At 41.2% G+C, this 21,975-nt stretch overlaps 1 protein-coding gene across 3 annotated transcripts; it reads right to left on the bottom strand.

Annotated features, from left to right (window-relative positions):
* Window positions 1-514: 514 nt before the first annotated feature.
* On the bottom strand, window positions 515-21,562 carry LOC118215511 (G1/S-specific cyclin-D1-like). 3 transcript variants are annotated; one of them, XM_035396395.1, is made up of 6 exons: window positions 21,477-21,562; window positions 19,550-19,909; window positions 17,922-18,137; window positions 16,925-17,084; window positions 8,353-8,501; window positions 3,274-3,438 (listed from the first exon to the last, which is right to left on the bottom strand). In XM_035396395.1, the coding sequence occupies exons 2-6, from the start codon at window positions 19,745-19,747 to the stop codon at window positions 3,274-3,276; spliced, it is 888 nt and encodes a 295-aa protein (XP_035252286.1). In that variant the 5' UTR covers window positions 19,748-19,909; window positions 21,477-21,562. The 3 variants fall into 3 exon arrangements, with proteins under 3 accessions (XP_035252285.1, XP_035252287.1, XP_035252286.1); XM_035396394.1 differs by lacking the exon at window positions 21,477-21,562 and having other exon boundaries at window positions 515-3,438; window positions 19,550-19,747; XM_035396396.1 differs by lacking the exons at window positions 8,353-8,501; window positions 21,477-21,562 and having other exon boundaries at window positions 515-3,438; window positions 19,550-20,476.
* Between the last annotated feature and the right edge of the window lie 413 nt (window positions 21,563-21,975).

The following is a 21,975-nucleotide window of genomic DNA, read 5'->3' on the forward strand; positions in this document are numbered from 1 at the left end:
TTCTAGCAAGACTCTACTAAAACATCTGCAGGAGGTTCTCTCTCACACACTCCACAGGTCCCCACTAAGGGCTGTCACATATGCGTCCTGGGATTGCCAGGGACTGTTTGGTCAGACCCACACACTTTGACAATTTGCCCGGTTTCCCTTGTGCTTCTTCAACAAATACATGCAGCAGCAACAAGACTGTGGCTAATCCTAACGGCTAAAGAGGATTCCCTTTTTAATGCTGGTGGAGAACACATTTCTGTTAATGGAAACGGGCATGTGTGCAAATGCTCTCTGTTAAACGTACCTCGGTACTGTCAAACACCCTCCAGACAACAGCTGAAACATTCTACATTTACATTTACATTCCATTTATTTGGCAGACGCTTTTATCCTAAGCGACGTACAAAGTGCATAACACAAAGTGCATACACATTCTAACAGGTAGGAGGAAAAACGGCAATTAAAAAAAGAATTTCATCTGCTTAAAATGTATTGCGTAGTAAATACACACTACTAAACCGCCCATGTTTAAGACAAGACAAAAACCAGGTACACTTTAATAAGAACAGTGTTAAATTACCAGCAGGAAAAATGCTATGGCTTTATTTAGTAGACATGGCATTTACAAATCCCATCACATCCGCTTTTAATTTGTACAAAAAGCCTTATAAATATAAACGGCCTTCAAATGGCCTAATATGGGGATACAGTCTCTTTCAATGAAACAGCTTAAAACTCAAAGAGTTATTAATTCAGGTTTGTTATGGCACCAGTTTCAATCAACGCTGTGCTTTCCCTGTAGGACCCATTCAGACAATGATAAATGCATTTCTATTTGCAGTTTAAAAAAAACAGACCCATCAGGCTCTGAATAGATAAACAAAATAAAATAAAATAGAAACAAATATAGCAACCCAGACTAAATTAATAATAAATCTTGACTGTTGCATGAGGTAACAAAAAAAAAACAGGAACCTTTGTCTATTTTTCTATATTCCTTTTTTTGGAATAGCGCATAAATCACATCAAGTAAACTGATCACATAAAAAAACTACAAAAATAACAGATGTCAATAATATCAATTTTCTATGAGAAAATTTCAATCTATTACATGGCAGTATATTGACATTGTAATAAACAAAATAGACAAAAATAGCAGCAAAACACTCGGATAAGAGGAAAAAAAGCCTTTTTTTCTTTTTTCTGCTTTTCTTTAAAAGTTGAAAAGTCATCATACTTTGCTGGGCATTCCTCAATAGCAGCCTGGTAAGAGGAGTGTTCCTCCAGTTCACACTGATTTCTACTTTTGCAATCCCGTCCACACGAATAACACCTTTTCACTTGCTTCAAGCCCTCTCTCTGCCTCCCTAACCAAACTTCAATTCCTTTCCCCTCCGACTTCGTCCTCCACTTCTCTCAACAAGCACGCAAAAATACATCTTCGAATTTGTGCAAAAAGGTATCCACTAAAATTATCCACTAACGTTTGAGGGGTCAGGAACCATGTCCAGAAATAGCCTCCCCCCCATTTCTTCCCCCTCAAGGACACCAAATCTGTGTAATTTAACTCTGGCACTTCTTGTGCATGACCGTCCTCAGTAGAGTCTGATAGCTGAAATGAAATTATTTTTGCATTTAGAAAAGCACTATCACAAATGCACTCGGCAGCATTTCAATGAATAAAAGAATGACTAAGTATTCGGTCATAGTTGTTGGCCTCAAGAGGAGATTGCAATAAATAGTACTTAACGGAACTATGAATTACATACTTTAGTGTTTCAAATGCTCCTGATACAGTTAAAGCAATAAGAAATACAATTGTGACCTACTGTCGTATTAACTGTGGATACATTAGTTATACACTGTGCATACACTGTGCTTACACTGTAGTTATACACTGTGCATACACTGTGCTTACACTAGTTATACACTGTGCTTACGCTGTGCATACACTGTATTTATACACTGTGCTTACAATGTGCATACACTAGTTATACACTGTGCTTACACTGTATTTATACACTGTGCATACACTGTGCTTACACTGTAGTTATACACTGTGCATACACTGTATTTATACACTGTGCATACACTGTGCTTACACTGTAGTTATACACTGTGCATACACTGTGCCTCATTCCCCGCCCACGCCATCCCATCTGCACATGCCCGACGTGCTTTTCAAAGAGTCAGAAAGACTCAACTGGCTGAAAGTGCTTTCAAATGGAATTGATTCAGAAAATAAGACAAAAAAACTAGAATGTAGATTGCACAAGAGATTTTTTACACAGGCTCAGTATATTGACTATCATAAGTTTTTATAGCTAGCTGCATTTATGTACATTTATGATTAAAAGAATGTGATAGCACTTCTAACCCACGTATGTAAGCTATGTCTGGATGAGTGGTTAGCTGTTCTTATACAGGCATTGTTAATGATTACACCTTTATGTCAAAAGCTTAAGAAATCCAACAACCCACAGCCTTTAAAGGAAGGAAAAACATGGGATACCCTAAGCCAGACAAAAAATGATCTTTAGGATTAATAATCTGTTCCCAAAAAAAAGAGGCCGGACATTAAAGACTAAATAAGAAAAAAAGTGTTAAAGGCAATGTAATAAACTGGCTAAAGACATAAGAAGCCTAGACAGCAAAACAAAATAAAGTGGTTAAAAAAAATGTAGAAAAAGAACAAATAAGAAAAAGGACTCTTCTGCTTTAAGAATGTTTTTTTTTTCAAAAATGGCGTCATACACTTGTTACACCTATTTTCTTTTTAAAAAAAAAAAAGCTTTTTCAGGCACAAATAAGTTGGCAGCAGTGGGTGACTGGAACAGATCTCCATTTTTGTGGTATGTCATTGTAAACTGCAGGATTGCTCACCTCTCTCTCTCTCTCCCTGTTTTTCATTAACATTTTTTTTTGTTTAGTGAAGTGTTCACTTTGGTTTTTCATTTTTGTTTCTGTTTTGTGTTTTTGCATGGGGAAAACAGAGTGAGAGGTGATAGCAAAAGAAGTTAAGCATTGATTCACTGGGCGTGGCAGCAGGACGGGGCGTGGCTCCGGTTGTGGCAGCAGGGCATGGCACTGGGCGTGGCAGCAGGGCAGGGCGTGGCTCTGGGTGTGGCAGCAGGGCGGGGTATGGCTCTGCAGGTCAGGGCTCCAGAGGCTGAGAGCAGGCCGATCCCGCGGTCCAGCCAGGCTCCATGCATCCTCTCAGATACAGCCCTCTCCATAGCAGTGGCGGGAGGCGGGGGGTGCGCTCCTAGCCGGGCCGTCCACTCAAATGTTCACGTCCCGCACGTCTGTGGGGGTACAGGACAGGTCCCCCTCCACCTCCGCCTCCACTGTCTTGGTTTCCAAGGAGACGGCGTGATGCTGTTGCGCCTGCCGTAAGCTGGCCTCCAACAGAGACTCTATCTGCTCCTGGCACGCCCTGAGGCAGTCCTGAGAGAGAGAAAGAGAGTGAGAGGAAGAGACAGAAAGAGAGAGAGAGAGAGAGAGAGAGAGAGACTTTAATAAACCGTGTCACCAGCAAACAAGCAAATTTGCCCAAGACCCGTACAAAAAAACAAATAAATTACAGCCGCAAGCGGGGTTCGGGAGGGGTCCAAGCATTGGCACTATTGCGCCCCCTATGGAGTGATTTTAAAATGGTTTTGTCCTCATGATCATATACCTTCACCCAACATATCTACTAAATATCATGATTATTGTACAAAATATTGATGACTTGTGGCCAATTTTGTGCTAAGAGACGCTGTCTGATTATTTAGTTGCGTCGCTATGGATGTGTCCTGGCCACTTATGTAAAGGCCTTTACTACGTCGTAACACTTAGATTGACTGGCGTGTATGTAGAGCTGCAGCGCTTCTGCACCACAATTAAAAAAAGGTGTGAGACCAGTATTGTCACGATACCAAAATGTTGACTTTGATACCGATACCAGGTTTAGTATCACGATACTCGGTACTGAAATGATACTTGAAACTTAAATGATACTGATTCGATACTCGGTACCTAACGATACTGAAATTACCTTAAGAGAACAGAAACGTAATGTCCAGGGTTGACCTCATTTTCAAATTCACGGTTTATTAACAACCTGGTTCATTAACAACCTTTAAGTTGAAGCCTGTTCAGCATATTAATAAGCATAGGCCTACAGTGTTACAGCACTAAACAACAGAAAAATATATTAAATATATTTCAAAAATGAAACAGTTGTAAACTAAATAATCTTTAAACAGGTCTTTCACTTTTAAATAGATCTAAAAACAGCATATTTTAATAACAATACAGCATCTTCCTATAATAAATATTAGAAATTCGAACACCTATTGCTACTGAAGTGAACTGAGTTGAAGCTTGCACTGTATCAGCGAGGGTGAATACACAAGCGCAAGTCACCTCACTTGGCAACCTTAGTTGCTACTGCCATCTAGCGCAGATTTTGACAAATTACACCTTTCATCCTCTCAATCAATAAGTCGGGAGACTCATTTCCCTGGCTTTTACATTTGACCTGAAAGTACCGAACGTGGAAAAATTCTAATACCGAACAGTTTCTTTTTTTTTTAAGTACCAAAAAAGTGCTAAAGTTTCGGTATACCATGCAACACTACGTCAGACACATATTCCAATCCATTGCTCAGTTTAGCAGAGAATGCACATTTCAGAGCACCTCAGAGACAGATAGAATAATAATACATATTTCTAATAATAAATAAAAACTGCAGATGTAGACACAAGAAAGTTTGTTATATTATGGTAACAACGGAACGAAGCAGCCTATATATATAAAGGCTATATTTACTGTTATTGTTTTATTATACCAGTGTGTTTTCGCGCGTTTGCATAGAAACTTAAATACTATCAATAAAAATGGTTTAGGTATTTCTCAGCTTAATGACGGATGGGGATGGTTTGATATGAAAACATTTTTCAACCGTCCACCACGTTTTGGCAATGTTCCAAAACTCTCGCCATCACTGTTGCATGCATCACAAAAAATATTACACTACTAATGCTTACATCAGTGTGAAATATCCACATTATATAATACCACTAACCTATTTAAAGACACTCAATTTCAAAAACAACGTATATAACTGAAATATTTTGAGCAGTAATACTTCCATAGCAATGATGAAATTGTATCTTTGTTCAGTAGATAGAGACAGAGAAAGTAAATCAATATCCGCTTATGTTTTGCTCCAGAAAACAATGTCAGATAGGTTTATCAGCAAGCATATGGCTTGGCTATGGCCAGAAGTCCTCAATGATAATAGTACTCTCCAAGAAATTATGAAAAATTGTTGACAACGTTTCGTTAGGTGCAGAGTCTTTTATTGCTACCCCAGAGTGAATGCGTAAGTGAATGCGATGATAAGAAATATTTTGGTTACGCTGACCAATAAAACGCTATTCCAAAAGCAAAATCAGACATGTTATACATCGTTAGAAAGCTTATACTCTCACCTACTGAATAAATGAATTGTCAATCAAGCCAGGCTGTACAAAAAAGGGCGACAACGCCGTAAATAACAGGTGTGGTATTACGCACAGCTAGTTTTGAAGGTACCCAGGCATCACAGATGCACGTATATTTCACAAATGGATTGTCCAAGACAATATATGGCCACTCACTCTCAAAAGGGACATCTCTACGTGTAAAACCAACGGTAAGGTTGTATATTTATTCAATATTTAGTCCCAGATATTGACTGTAGAATGACATGGTATCATTTTTTAAAACGTTGTCTCGTTTATTTTGTTACTTAGTGAGCAGCCGTTTCACTGCCGTATTGGCATTTCTTAGGGCTATTGTCAGGTTTATCTTGTTGCTATGATGGAATACGATTTTTGAGTGGTGAAAGAATATTTTTATGAATGCCCAGATAGACAATATTGTCCATTATGAAGTTCTGATCCTCCCCTCACTGATAAAAACTAGACCCAACAGTGTCGGATTACTTAGTTGCGTCGCCATGGTTTTCTAGCTGCTTGCCGTAATGGAGTTTACTAGATGTCGTAACACTTTAGATGTGGAGCTACAGCTCTTCCGCACCGCAACTTATTAAAAAGTCCAATATGGCGGACATAGCAAATAGCAAAGTTGTAGAGCACATTCAGGTGCATATGTCGATTAAGTTTTGTGTTCTGACTTATGGTGTGGGAGTTATGGCTTTTTACGCATGACCCTTTGTTATAGCGCCACCATCTGGCCGACACAGGTGATTTGTAGTGCCTGAGTAGTGGGGAGCCATAGGAACCCACTTACCAAATTTGATAGCTCTAGGACTTATCGTTGCTCAGCCTCAGACACTTTTAGCAGAGAAAAATAAGAATAATAATAATAATAATCCTAACAGATACAATAGGGTTCCACCAGCTTCGCTGCTTGGACCCCTAATAATCCTAACAGATACAATAGGGTTCCACCAGCTTCGCTGCTTGGACCCCTAATAATTCTAACAGATACAATAGACCCTGCCCCTCCCACCCTCTCACACTCATAGCCAACAAACACCTGCAGCACACCTACATCCAACCTCATGGCGTCACTCACCCACAGCCCTTTACGACAACCCAAATGCAGCACGGGATTTCCCCGGGGGACCCAGAGGCCACTCACGGTATATCCATTACATATAATGAACAGCATCCACCACAAGATGCACAGCACTGTTGGCCACCCTGCATACAGACCCCCCGACAAACAAACAAAGCTACTACAGCTACTACAAATTCAGTTCCCTGTCCCTGACCACGCAAATAGCCCCATTCACACCAAACAGAGAGAGAATTTAGTTTGAAACATCCCTTTATTATACCACTGCCACAGGTACAGAACTCAGTTTATATTACATACAAGACACAAAAGTTTCTCACCAAAAAAAAAAAATAATATTAAAAATAAAACCTCCCTCTTCATGTGCTACACACAACCCCCCTCCAACAGGTCAGATATGACGGAAAGCTTATGGTGTTATTGTTTGCGCATACATGGCTGCCACAGGTACTGGCTCACTAGACTTCATTGATGAAGTAACTGCTGATAGCAGCAGCAGAATTAATTCTGAAATGCAAACAAGCTTTTATCTATTCAAGTTCAACCAAATGCCTCCAAACTCATCAGATGGCACTTCATCCTACAGCAGGACAATGATCCCAAACATGCTACTAAAACACAAAGAACGTTTTGCAAAGCCAAAAATTGGAAAATTCCCCTTGACTGGCCAAGTCATCCACCCAATCTGAGTCCAACTGAACATGCGTTTCATACGCTGAAAACAAAAAACCTCAGGCAACTAGCCCCGAAACAAGCATTGTAATTGTCTTATTGCAAATCTAAAATTGTGGAGTACAGATCCAAATCAAGAAAAAAATGTTTGTTCCACATATTACGCAGCTCACTTTATATATATATATATATATATATATATATATATATATATATATATATATATATATACATATAGCTCACAATGGACTGTCCCGTTATTGGAAAATAATGTACGATGGGAGAGGTAATGCGGCAAAGGCAAAGTTGAGTATATATACTATCTGTATATATATTCAGATATGTAATACCTACATGTATATATACTGTATTATTTATATGTATAGTATAAGTGTGTGATGACTGTGTAACCCATGTAAGTAATACACACTGTAAGCGTAACCCAGGTGATACGATGGTGGCCGGTGCTGGCTGTCATGACTGCCATAGCAACAGTGGGGCTGGGGGTTCTGGAGATAAACCACAGTCCCTGACGGGCTGGAATATCTGTCCGGGCAGGGGGAAGATGACCCCCCGGGGGCTCTAATTCTAATTACATGCTTCTATTTACCTGGGATCAAAGAGCCAATAGGAAACAAGAGAACCGTGTGTGCATAATCAAGGTGCAGTAAACTGAACCATCCGATACCTTTTGTCAATTCTTTTTTAACCCTTTCATAAAAGGCTAAAAGAGCTTTCTTCAAGCCTGTACATTTCTGAATCTGTTATGCATATACCGTCTTAATGTTGCACAAAACTGCAGCATACCAAAAGAAAGAACTTTTGTGACAGCCCCTTAAGAAAATTCCCCATGCTCACTCACCGTCAGAGGGAAATTATTCTGAGCCCCCGCCCCCCCCCCCCTTCCTGACACTCTATCCAAAAGGCCGTCACCGTGACTAATCCGCATTCATTCCAGTAGTTTCCCTTTGCTTCTTTGTGCCAGTTCCAGACTCCAGAGGACCTCACAAGAACCTGCCCCCCCCCCCACCCCTCACACACCATGTGTGCATGTTTGAGTGTGTGTGCGTCTGTGCATGTTTGCGTGCGTGTGTGTGTGCGTGTGGGAAACATACCGGGTCACTCTTGATGACTTGTGACAGGAAGCTGGTGAGGTTCTGGGAGAGCAGCGTGTTGTTGCCGTGCTGCAGGTGCAAGCCCTGCGCCGCGGCGGCCATACTGCTAGCTGCGATCATAGAGGGCGGGTTGGCCATGAACTTAAGGTCTGCAGAGAAGAGAAAACAGCAGCTGAGCTTTCCGAGGGCTGGCGTGTGATTGGTGTATGATTAACGCTAACGCTGCTAACAGTAACACCACTAATACTGACACTACTGACACTAGCACTACTAACAGCACCAACACTAATAACTCTCACATCCTAACACTGACACTACTGACACTAGCACTGCTAACAGCACCAACACTAATAACACTCACATCCTAACACTAATACTATTGACACTAGCACTACTAACAGCACCAACACTAAGAACACTCACATCCTAACACTGACACTACTGACACTAGCACTACTAACAGCACCAACACTAAGAACACTCACATATTAACACTGACACTACTGACACTAGCACTACTAACAGCACCAACACTAATAACACTCACATATTAACACTGACACTACTGACACTAGCACTACTAACAGCACCAACACTAATAACTCTCACATCCTAACACTGACACTACTGACACTAGCACTGCTAACAGCACCAACACTAATAACACTCACATCCTAACACTAATACTATTGACACTAGCACTACTAACAGCACCAACACTAAGAACACTCACATCCTAACACTGACACTACTGACACTAGCACTACTAACAGCACCAACACTAAGAACACTCACATATTAACACTGACACTACTGACACTAGCACTACTAACAGCACCAACACTAATAACACTCACATATTAACACTGACACTACTGACACTAGCACTACTAACAGCACCAACACTAATAACACTCACATATTAACACTGACACTACTAACACCAGCACTAATAACAGTAGCACTAACGCTATTAACACTGAAACTAAAACTACTAGCACTAACGCAACACTAAAACTACCTACTAATACTAACATTACCACAACTAATTGGGATGGCAGGTATGCCATCCCGCCATGTTACGCCTTGGCGGGGGAATGCCCCATACCTATACAGCACCGAGAGTTTGGCACTTTTCAGGGTTCCCCACAGAAATAACCACAACAGCCACAGACACTCAGCCCTTAAAAACATTAAATTCTGTACATTCTCACCCCATTTCAACAGACAGAATTCATAAACAACTTCACATGTCCACACAATAAAGCCCCAAACTAAGGGGATTTTGCATTTTCTCTTTCTTCTTCTTCTTCTCTTTCTTCTTCTTCATCTTCTCATTCTTATTTTTCCTGCCGCCTATCCCACTAACAACATGTCTCCTCATTGGACATTTTACCGACACCAGCCAAATCTTCACCTACACGACCCAATCAAAAACTTGCATACACACGCAAAATACCCATACCTTTTTACTCCGAAACATTTCCAATTTAAACAACTAGCCTGCCTGTGGCCTAGTGGGCAAGGTTACAGTCTTGGGGACATGGGGTTGTAGGTTCAAGCCCAGCTAGGAACATGTTTCTTTCACCTGCTGTTATCCTCACTAATAATTGTCTACTACTTCTCACTTATTGCTTTTGCACCATATCTACCCGCTGTTCACCGAACGTATACACTGCATTATGACGTACTGTCTGCACGTTCAGTTATTAACCGGCTACAATATTGCAAAGCCATATGGATTCAACGGGAGCTCGTCTGTGCTTACTGGCCTGTGTTCTTCTTTAAAACCACGGACAGGTTTGCTAATGATATTTCACGCATTGCATAGCTATGTCACGGTGCTGCACTAACAAAGTCACAGACTGGTAAACCTCCGGTTGAAGGATTGAATCCCGCCTCGCCCTCAGGCAGACAGTTTCCTCTTTTACACTAACGTTTTCTTATGCTTATATTTGCTTTACCAAAACTCACTCACGGCCACCCATATGCATTTCATGACGGCAAATGTATTCCTTTTTATTAAAAAGTTACACCAGTTCACCACTCTACCATTTCTACTAACTATATTTCTTCACTTGACTACCGTACAAAACCTTCTTATCAGCAAACGCCACGTTTCTACATTCATGATACCTCACCCTGTTCTCTATCTAGCCACATACAAACAATTACTACATGTGTACGTTCTGCAACTCCGCATTAAAACATTACATTTAAAATCATGACTCACTCATAATTATAACTACTACTGAACATGAGAAAAGCACATCAGTGTAATAGATTTCACACGTTACTTAACCCTCCACTTTAACAACTAATCTTTTATACAGACTGTTATATATACCATTCGATAAGGAAACTAAGCTCGCTCATGGTCACTTCATTTACTTCGCACTATAGTCTGTGATCATGTCAACCTTCACCTACATGCCCATTCTGCTAAAAACATATTGTTTCAACTACGCAATTTCATAATTTCTCCTAATTTATCTCACACTGTTGTTATTTTCTCATATGCAAAGCCTGCTGGGACATATGTGTCTGCTCCTATTCTCCACTATTAACTTTTCCGGTTCTTGCTTAGCAAAACAGCGAAGAGGATTCCTACCTGCAGATAAGCCTATCAAAATGCCTTATAAACCTTACAAACACTAAAAGTGCATCTCCACGAAATAACAGACAACGGAGCAGGACGGAAGGGTACACAAGTTGCGACCTAGGGAGCTCTAATTCTACGGGCTTGCTGATTCTTTTGTCAATCAAGGCTCGTTGGATGGCCGTCAAATCCATGAGTACATACACTGGCCATATTTCACCTGCGTTTCTGATGCGTTTACACTTACGCCACTGCACCCTTTGTCACAGCCACTGTTTTACATATATAGCAAACCGAAACTGCTAAACGGTACACGCTCATTAGACTGTACAAATTCACACAAGGATAGCCATAATCCACAACCATTTCATACATTGTCACTTTGCATTTCTCACTTTCATAATAAAACGTTTTGCAAAAAGAAATGATATCTAATAAAAAACACGTTTTCAACGTACAAAAATGCCAGTTTACTCACACATACAAGACATACATCGTCTATAACTCATTCATTCAGACTGCCAAAATCCAGGCCTGCCATTAAAAGTATTGATATCAAAATGACGCCAAGTTACGGTACTACAAACAATATAGGCTATCTTGCCTCACCGAAATTAAATAAGATGTATTCCAGAGCAATGCTACCCAATATTTCCTCAATTCTTTCGAGTCACTTGGCCCTGTGTTTTATAATCTTACCATTTTACAATGTCATGCAAACTTTGTGTGAGATCAAAGTGTAAAATATTTCGAATTGCCTCATGGAACACATTGAAACTTCATGTAGAAAACTGCTGGTTAGTAACTACAGGAAGCATATTTCTCCAGAAAACATACGTTTACACTTGCTTCTGAACTCAATTTCAGTAAAGAAGTGATTGTATATTTGCTACGTACAATAAATACTGCATGTAAAACACATGTTGTACATACATACATAGACAACTTCTTTATCCCCATGGGGACATTTCCCTCGCAGTATGTTACATTCACATTTACGAACAGATATTTATACCAAGAAACATACAATCATTCACGCAACAGAAAGGCTGGCCAGCGAAATACATACATACCCATACAAATTGGACATATAGACGCCTATACAATCAATCTTGACTTTGAGAAAGCCATCCGCACATATGGTTGGCCTGTCCATGTACTGCATGCTTATACACACAGGGCCAAGTGACTTGAAAGAATTGAGGAAATATTGGGTAGCATTGCTCTGGAATACATCTTATTTAATTTCGGTGAGGCAAGATAGCCTATATTGATATCAATACTTTTAATGGCAGGCCTGGATTTTGGCAGTCTGAATGAATGAGTTATAGACGGTGTATGTCTTGTATGTGTGAGTAACTTGGCATTTTTGTACGTTGAAAACGTGTTTTTTATGAGGTACTATATACACTGACCAACATGACCAATACTACGAACATTAACAAGCACAAACACTTAACACTAACACTACACTCATTAACATTAGTAACACTACCACCACAAAAACTACCAATCCTAACACATACATACACTCACCGGCCACTTCATTAGGTACACCTGTTCAACTGCGCGTAACGCAAATATCTAATCAGCCAATCACTTGGCAGCAGCACATTTAGGCATGTAGACATGGTCAAGACGATCTGCTGAAGTTCAAACCAAGCATCAGAATGGGGAAGAAAGGAGATTTAAGTGACTTTGAACGTGGCATGGTTGTTGGTGCCAGATGGGCTGGTTGGAGTATTTGCTGGGATTTTCACGCACAACCATCTCTAGGGTTTACAGAGAATGGTCCGAAAAAGAGAAAATATCCATTGACCTTGTTGATGGCAGAGGTCACAGGAGAATGGCCAGACTGGTTCGAGCTGATAGAAAGGCAATAGTAACTCAAATAACCACTCGTTACAACCAAGGTATGCAGAAGAGCATCTCTGAACTCACAACACGTCGAACCTTCAAGCAGATGGGTTACAGCAGCAGAAGACCACACCTGGTACTAGCAAGTACCTAATGAAGTGGCCAGTGAGTGTATATGCATAACCAGAAACATACACGTATACAGGTATACACACTCAGAAATGCATATTTGCACAGACACACACGCGTGCACACACACACACACACACACAGAAATGCACACTAACACTGCCACACAGTCACAAACCTATGCACATATCCACCACGTGCATTCCTTACTTCAACAATATGCTCAGTGTCAGACAAAGCCCAAGCATTGATCTTGATAACAACGGCAGTGTCCTACCAGGGAATCAAACCTGTGACCTTTAGGTTACAAGACCAACTCTTTAGCCATTATACTACACTGCCGCCCAACCTCATGGCCAGAAGGAGTTCAGAGGCGTTTCTCTGTTTCTGCACAGTCCGAGCAGCACAGCCAGCACAACTGCATCCCTGCCTAGGGTGATAAACCACTGCTTAAACCTTAAACTTAAACTGTTTAGGTTCGTGCTCAGAAGCTGCGTGTCCCACTTCCTGTGTTAAGAGCGAAAGGGACGCTACATTTAACCAGGGGTGTTCAATCTTGTCCTCTGATGGATTCGCTAATGTGTGGTGAGCTTTCTGGCGCAAAATGGCTGCCGTGCATCCCCCAGGTGGGTGCTACACATTGGTGGTGGGTGAGGTGAATTCCCCTTCACTGTAAAGCACTTTGAGCATTCAGAAAAGTGCTATATAAATGTAAGGATATATAAAGTGGCCACAGACGAGGGCTTCAGCCAGTGTCCATTACAACAAAAAAAAACAACAACGAGCGATTTATTGACCGTGCTGGTCATTCATTTGAGCATAACAGGACGGCCCCCTCTCCCTGCGGTGAAAGAGTGTGGCAGCGTTGGCCCTGCCCATTGAGCAGGAGCAGTGTGATGCTGTCACCTGGACCTGACACAGGCACAAAGGCCAAAAGAGCTCCCTCTGTTGGCCCATCCCCGGCTCCTCCCAAGGCGTGTGGGATCAGCGAGCCGAAATGGCCGCCTCCTGAGACGGGCGGGAGCAGCGGGCTGAGCCAGGATGGCCGCCTCCTGAGACGGGCGGGAGCAGCGGGCTGAGCCAGACTTCGTTTTTGAAGCTCATTTCCTGGTCTTGTTGTTCCTGGTTGCTCACTAGCGCCACTACAGTTGGCTCCAGTATAGGTGTTTTCATATCCGGTTTCCATGTAAGTCTACGGTACAAATGCGGTCAAAATACAAAGTCAATCATTTTTTCTCATGAGAAAAAATAGTCGCAATATGTGTATTTTATTCGTGACTGTCCATGGGTCAATTTCATGATTTATTGTGTCATTTGGGCACTGTTATAATATTTGTTGTGGACCAATGAGGTACAGTTTGCGTCACTTCCTGATTACTACGGAGGACTCAGCTACAGTAAGGGCTACAGTCTATGGTCACTGGGGTGGGCGGTGGCGCCTCTTGGCCTTGACATTGCGGCTCCGATCACGGTCCACCTGTGCGAAGTCAGAAAATGCAGGCATCCCATTTCGTAGTGATTTCATTATGACATGTGCTATTTACAGCTGCATTAGACGACCATAAAATAATCCTCCTCTGAAGATTTTCAGTAGCCGAGTCATTTTTACTATTTCCTTTAGCCTACTTAACCAAATAATTAGTTGGCAGAAAGCGTAATCAGCTTGCTATATTTGGTAGTCCAGTAGCCTATGCTAAAACAGTTTGCAACTTCAGCTAGCCATTTGACTAGCTAGCTAGCTAGCTAACCCCAACCGGCAAATATTCAATCTGTCAAACGTGTTTGACGGCTTGTCAGTCGTGTACATTCCGTAAATGTCTACCTGGGCCATGCTTCACGCATGTGACAAGGCTAATATAATCCCGATTTTGGGGTAAACACTGCTAAATTTTCAAAAAATTTTACGGAGTTTAATTTCAGGATGGAAATTAAATTCCGTAAACATTTGATAATATATTTTAAAACATAACGGCAGACAGTCAGCTAGCCTCAAGTTCATTCTGCAATCGTTCGTTCAGATTGCACCGCACCGGACTGTCAATCACTTCGTAAAAATCACAAGACCGCTTAACTCTATGGTTTTGGCTTCAAATCGACAACATGGGCGCGCCCGCCATTGAGCTTCAAAACGTGTTTTAGCGACCCACGGAGAGTCAATGAGTGACGTCACAGTAGCTTTGTCCATATTTTTTACAGTCTCTGGGCGGGAGCAGCGGGCTGAGCCAGGATGGCCGCCTCCTGAGAGGGGCGGGAGCAGCGGGGCGAAGAGTCGGAATGGCCGCCACCCTGAAAGTAGCACAAAGCAGAAATACCTCTCACTCCCGAGAGGGGGGGAGGGGGTGGGGGAGAAAGAGTTATATCCTCTCCCCCTCAAAGGGAGGAGGGAGGGCAGTTTGTGCACTCAGCATGTTTCATTAGGGGACACCCAAATGATTTATGCAGATCATTTGGGAGGCTGAGGATGTAGCAGGTCAGAACTGGCCAGCTATCTCTGTCAGCTCTCTCTGCACAAACAAGTTCAGGAAGCTCATCTTTCTCTCTCTCGCTCTCTACACTCATCTCTACCCCACTCTCCCTCACTCTCTACCCCTCTGTCTCTATTCCCCCTCTATCCCTCTCTTTCTTTGCCCTGTCTCTAAAATACTTTTCTCTAGCATCCCCTTCTTCATCAGCATGCAGTGTTCCAAGTGCTCCAAGCCACTAACTTCAGCCGGTGACATCACACACTACTGTGCATTCACTACACCAAATTAAGCGCTAACTTCGCTAACTTCAGCTGGTGACATCACACACTACTGTGCATTCACTACACCAAATTAAGCGCTAACTTCGCTAACTTCAGCTGGTGACATCACACACTACTGTGCATTCACTACACCAAATTAAGCGCTAACTTCGCTAACTTCAGCTGGTGACATCACACACTACTGTGCATTCACTACACCAAATTAAGCGCTAACTTCGCTAACTTCAGCTGGTGACATCACACACTACTGTGCATTCACTACACCAAATTAAGCGCTAACTTCGCTAACTTCAGCTGGTGACATCACACACAACTGTGCATTCACTACACCCAATTAAGCGCTAACTTCGCTAACTTCAGCTGGTGACATCACACACTACTGTGTATTCACTACACCCAATTAAGCCCTAACTTCGCTAACTTCAGCTGGTGACATCACACACTACTGTGCATTCACTACACCCAGTTAAGCGCTAACTTTGCTAACTTCAGCTGGTGACATCCAACACTACTGTGCATTTACGACACCCAATTAGGTGCTAATTTCAGATGGCTATGAGGTCTCTCCAACAGCCTGTCCCCTACACATACACACACACATACACACTCTCTCTCTCTCATCCCCCCCCCCCTCCCCCTCCCCAGACGGAACCCCTATATACTTCCTATTGGACACTGCAGATCAACCACCCTATAGGACCACAGACTAACCACCCTTAAGGACCACAGGCTGACCATCCTATACGACCACAGACCGACCAGCCTATAGGAGCACAAAGACCATATTCAAATTCTGCATTGCTACGGACTGAAAAGAGGCTGTTTTTGGCCGGTCCCCCAGTGGCCACACGCTGTTTCACAACCCATTCTGAATTACAAACGGCGGCCCACAAACGCACTTAGACAACAGCTGCTGTGGCAGTCAGAAATCAATATCAGCTTTTGTTTTAGGGAGCAGGCAGAATGGAAATGAACACAGACACAACCTTTCAAATAAATACTTTACCATTGCTGGTAAGCAGTAATGAATCCTGGCCTGTGGTGTATGTACATGATCCTAAGAAACTGATATCCTTTTAGTCATCCTTCCAGCTGATTTACCCAAAGGCCCATTTTCAGGGATCCGTGTTCACACAACATTGCCTAGGGTCACTCAAACACGTTGGCCTGATGGCAGGATGTCCCCCTGTACACCAGGGGACAGCAGAGCACTCGTTTAACCCATGAAATCCCGTGCATACCTGTCGCACAGAGAGCCACGAATGTCTGGGCGTGCTTGCGCAGAATTTGCTTGGTGTCCTGATGGATTGGCAGTTTGGAAAGGAAATGTTCAATAAAATCGTGAGGAGTTACGGAGGCTAAATCCCATTTGAGTTTATTCAGAGCCAATAACTCCATTTGCTGTGAGGGGGGGGGGGGGGGGGGGGGGGGGGGGGGGGGGGGGGGGGGACAAAGGAAGAAGAAGATTGTGAACCGCAATGCTTCATAAACTCATTCCACAAGCTATTCACGGCATTAAAGGGATAGTTTATAAAGGTGTTTTTTCAAACATATGATTTCAGTTTTTAGTTAATGTTTTGATTAATCTGATTTGATTTTATTTATTTGCTTATTTATTTGAGTGATTAAGAATATTTTAGATATGTATGGGTGGTCACCATCCACTTTTAATATCAGGTATTGGGCATTTTAAAGCAGCCATTGTAAGGCCAAAAATTCATCAGAAATAATATCTTTTTTTAATAATCACACCACGTTCATTACAAAAATCGGTCCCAGATGGAAACAATACGGAAAACAACTGGGAAAATATTTGTATACTAAAAAGCGAACTTTCCCTTTAATGCCTATTAATTCATTCCAACGCAACTCCGCTAGAGGACGATATCGCTCTATGAATGTCAGCACACAACGTTGTGCGGGCAGAAATAACTGAATATTCCAGCATAACAGAACCTCCCTATAAATACAAAAAAATGTTTCGTTTAACATTTACAACTGGAATTTCAATACAATCCATTGTCTAAATGATAATAGGCTTGTTTATCAAGTGATTAAATAACTGAACTCAAATGAAATGTAGCTAGGCGACATGAATCGACACGAGGCAACGTGCTTACGCCAGGCATCATACAGCAATGACACCCGTGAAGCTGTAATGCAGGAAGCTAACAAAAAAACATTTTCAATATCAGTGTGTGTCGCACTTTCCGAAGAAAACATTTAGTGTTAGTTTACCAGTAATTCAGTTGGTCGGATTGAGTTGTCGGTGTATATGCACAACTTCTCAGCTGTCAGCGGGATCGTTTCCTTCATTTTCGAAGCCAGAAACATGCAAGTAGCTCCCAGTAACTGTAATCTTCCTTTCTTTGTCGGTTCCACTGACAAAAATCTGTCCAAATAATTCATAGCCAAAGGAAATACTTCCTCTTCGCATTTCTGCTCTTCACAGACCTATATTCAAAAGGAAAATAAAATTAGGGTACGAGCTGAGTAAAGTGTAGCCTGCCCCCACCTGTGCATTCGGAAAAGGAAGCGAAATCGGAAGAATAAACATTTCGCAGTTAACAACAAACTTTATTCATAGCTATAGCTGTTTTTGCTCTTTGTGAGCTGCACACACACACACAGGCTATATATTTATAATATAAATAACCAGAATTATTTACAAAAAGTTCTATTCAAAATCGTTTTTACGAAATTAGAAACGTTTCAGTAATTGTGGCTATAATTGTCAACAACAAAAATATTGGCTAATATTTTCAGCCATTTCTTCGAGGACACAAAGGTGGCGTCCAAAGCAGGGAACGGGGAAGATTTTTTTAGTTCGTCATCTTTTCAAAAAATATTTTAAAATATTTAAAAATTGTTACACTGTTAAATAAACACATGGAAATGTTTTTTGGTACATACTCTATTGGGTCCAAGTAAACATTACCGAATAAAAATGTGGGTAATTGAGGAAAATAACTAATATGATAGGGCGGCGCTTATTCGAAAGAAGCTTGCGGCATTTAGAGCTCGGTATAATACGAAAATTCAAAAATTTATAAAAAATATTTGCTCGTCCGAAATGTTAACATAAAACCCGTGTAAATCTTACATAGTTTGTATACTAACAGACTATATCATTTTCACAAGAATTATTTCAAAATATTACGTGTTATATATCATATTTTAGAAGCGACCTTTAGAAACTGAACACTGGAACTGCAATTTGTTGAGCTCTGACTCTTAATGCTCAGAGTTAAAACGTTTTCTCTCACGGTGCATTATTAAATCATAGGAACAGCACAAAGACGCGGTATTTAATGTATTTGTTTCATTTAAGTCAGTAACCCTTTTACTGTAGAATTTAAACGATATTAAACACTTTACCGCACGAGAACAAAGATGGCGCATATTGCTGGCACGAGTTGCGCTGCATACGTGTAACATTGATATTAATTTAAAATAAATTAAGATAAGATATCTTTTTAGGTTCCAGGCTTAGAAAATGAACGACGGTTTAATCATTTACTAAGTACACTGTAAGTCATCGTAAAGACTGCAAACCTTGGCTTACGAGCAATAACTATCATATTGCTTATAGTCGGAAAACGCAATGGCATAGAAAGCAAAGGAAAGTCAAGATTTGAATGAATATTGACATTATATGACAGTAGAATACATTAAACGAACATACGTGGCATTAAAGGGCTGGCTGGGCTTTGCACCACATCAACACAAGCCGGCATTTCCAATACATTAAAATGGGTTCAAAGGGCATGACAAAAAGTATAAAGACACAAAATACTGCAGAGTATATGCAAATGTAAATTGGCTTGACTATTTAATTTGGGTAAAAACAACAACCGCGCACAAACCTCTAACATCCATGTGGCAACTATTTTCCTCATGTAAGGCACAATTTCGTTCTGCACACACTTGAAGTAGTTTGGAGAGGGAAGGTAATTGTCTTCCGCTTTTAGCAATGTCTGTAGCACCCTACTATTTAGCAGGTTGGCATCTTGATAAGCTCTCCTGATCGGCTCAGTCTCGCGGCACAGTAGCTGGTGTTCCATCTCTTTTTAGGCTTGCTCGAGCTTTCGGTGAAGTCGGAAGGAGAGCTGAGCAAGAAGTTCCGCGAATGCTCCTCGCTGCTGTTGCCGTTGAACTCCTCTGGAGGTCCCAGAATTTCACTCTGCTAACGAAATTCCCCTTTAGCTCTCTGTGCAATGACGTTGCTGTTGTTAAGGGGAGATCAAAGACAGATTGAACACGAGAGAGAGAGAGAGAGAGAGAGAGAGCGAGAGAGAGAGAGAGAGAGAGAGAGAGAGAGAGAGAGAGAGAGAGAGAGAGAGTTTAAAGCGCTATGTCCCACAAAAATCCCTAATCCGTCTCTGCGGCAATGGTTCTTTTCTCCGCGGTCGGACTGAGCGCTGCCGGAGGGACTGCATCAAAAGCTGCAATAAGTACTCAAACGCATGTGTAGGAAAGGGCGGTATCTTAGGCGCATTCGAAACTACCACGCGCTGCCACCTATCGTTTCCTCTACGCGCGTGTCTGTGGGAAGATGTATCGCATCGAAATATCAACAATATAAACCCTCCTAAAGTGAGCCATAGATCATAGATTGTATTTACAAAGAAGTAGTGCGCAAAATGGAGGGACATGCAGTAATTAAGCACAAAATGATTTGGGTTCGCATTGGTTTTATTATTTGCCTCATAAACTATAAACCACAATTTCGACAAAAAGATGAAGCAGCAGTAGTTTAGTATGTTTTCCTTCATCAGGCCACATGCCAGATAATAATAATAATAATAATAATAATAATAATAACGTACAGCTTTTTCAGTTAAAATAGTTTTATGAGGGCCTGCATGACTGATATGGCTCGTGCGCTACTCGCCATGTGAGGTGTAGAGCTGCCGTCCTTCTACGTGGGGCAATAGAGGATAATCTAAACCGCCAGGAAAGTTGGCAGAAACTTGAGCGGAAGTTTCCTGCCTAAAATGGGAGGAAACCAAATGTGGGTAAATTAATTTAAACCAATGGAGAAAACGTCTGTTGCCAGGCAGAACTCCAGCAGGAACTGACTCTCCCTTTCTTTTGAGTGGTTCACAGCGAAGGGAACATTGGAAAGTAGAAAATTCTCCGTCGAATGGAGATACATTTAAAGTGCAAACGTATACTAATACATTTTTTATGTGTAATTTGCGAAAAAATGTTTCTTTAGTTTGAAATAAGAATTGTCAGTGTAACATGCAAATACTTTGGTATCTGGTACTGCCCAGTGCAATATAGCAGTCTTTACTTCTGAAAACATAAATACATCCAGCTGCCGCAACTCCGCAACTGTATACTGATTCCGTATTGTTTAGAATATTCCTTCAGCTAATTTTATATTATTTCTGTTCTAATTCATGCGGTAGCCTAGCCATTTACAATACATTTAAAGCATCACTCCTGCACATATTTTGGTATTCAACAACTATTTTGCATCGTGTACTGTATTTTGTCTATAGAGACTTTCGAACGTCGCACAACCCTCTTAATTTTAGTCACATCGGACTTGATTTAAATACAACATTGCAGAAAAGACTGTCTTAAAGTAATAATCGTAAATACAAAGCTATACATATGTCTGTTCATTGTTTTGTATTTTTAAACCACAATGCAGCTGATGCTAGCCTAAAATACGTGCCTGTAAAGACTTAAAGTTACAAAAACATGAAATTAATATTATCATCATACACTAACATCTGATATTTATATACTTTATATCAAATATTTAAAAATATTAATTACTCATCTCGCCCGACTTGCTTGTATAAACAGCCTGTGAGTTTACGTAGGCGTACTATAATTTGGCTCACTGTCACTTTAAATGCTGCTGTCGCTTGAGCATAATAGGAGTCTCGCGCATTCTTTACATTCCTAGCTCTACCATGTTAACAGGGTTTTGCGTACCGTAAAAACGGTAAAAACGCGGAGAAACGCGCGGCAACAGTAAAACAATTCTAGACAACAGTGATCTAAAAGACGTTTAACTGAAATTCGAAATCCGTGGAATACACGCCTTTATCTACTTTTATCCACGGAAACGTTTGTTTTAACTTGTCCAGCATCCGTGGTATTCTGAAATGTGACTCATTCACGTGCCCATCGCATTCTTCAATGTAATTTTTCTTCTTCTGTAAACACGAACAGTTACGTCTTCAAGTCCAGACGTTAAAAGTCCCACCCGTTTACACTCAGAGGCCAATATTTTATTTGACAATGGTGAGTTCATGCACTGATTGTTACT

This window comes from Anguilla anguilla, chromosome 16 (genome assembly GCF_013347855.1).
Source record: "Anguilla anguilla isolate fAngAng1 chromosome 16, fAngAng1.pri, whole genome shotgun sequence".
Lineage (NCBI taxonomy): Eukaryota > Metazoa > Chordata > Actinopteri > Anguilliformes > Anguillidae > Anguilla > Anguilla anguilla.

Excerpts from the sequence above, each read along its gene's own strand:
- LOC118215511 (XM_035396394.1), bottom strand. The coding sequence starts at position 19,747 with ATGGAACACCAGCTACTGTGCCGCGAGACTGAGCCGATCAGGAGAGCT. Across the intron at positions 8,502-16,924 it reads CGTGGCTCTCTGTGCGACAG|ACCTTAAGTTCATGGCCAAC; the intron begins GTATGCACGGGA and ends TCTTCTCTGCAG. Across the intron at positions 3,439-8,352 it reads AAGTCATCAAGAGTGACCCG|GACTGCCTCAGGGCGTGCCA; the intron begins GTATGTTTCCCA and ends TCTCTCTCTCAG.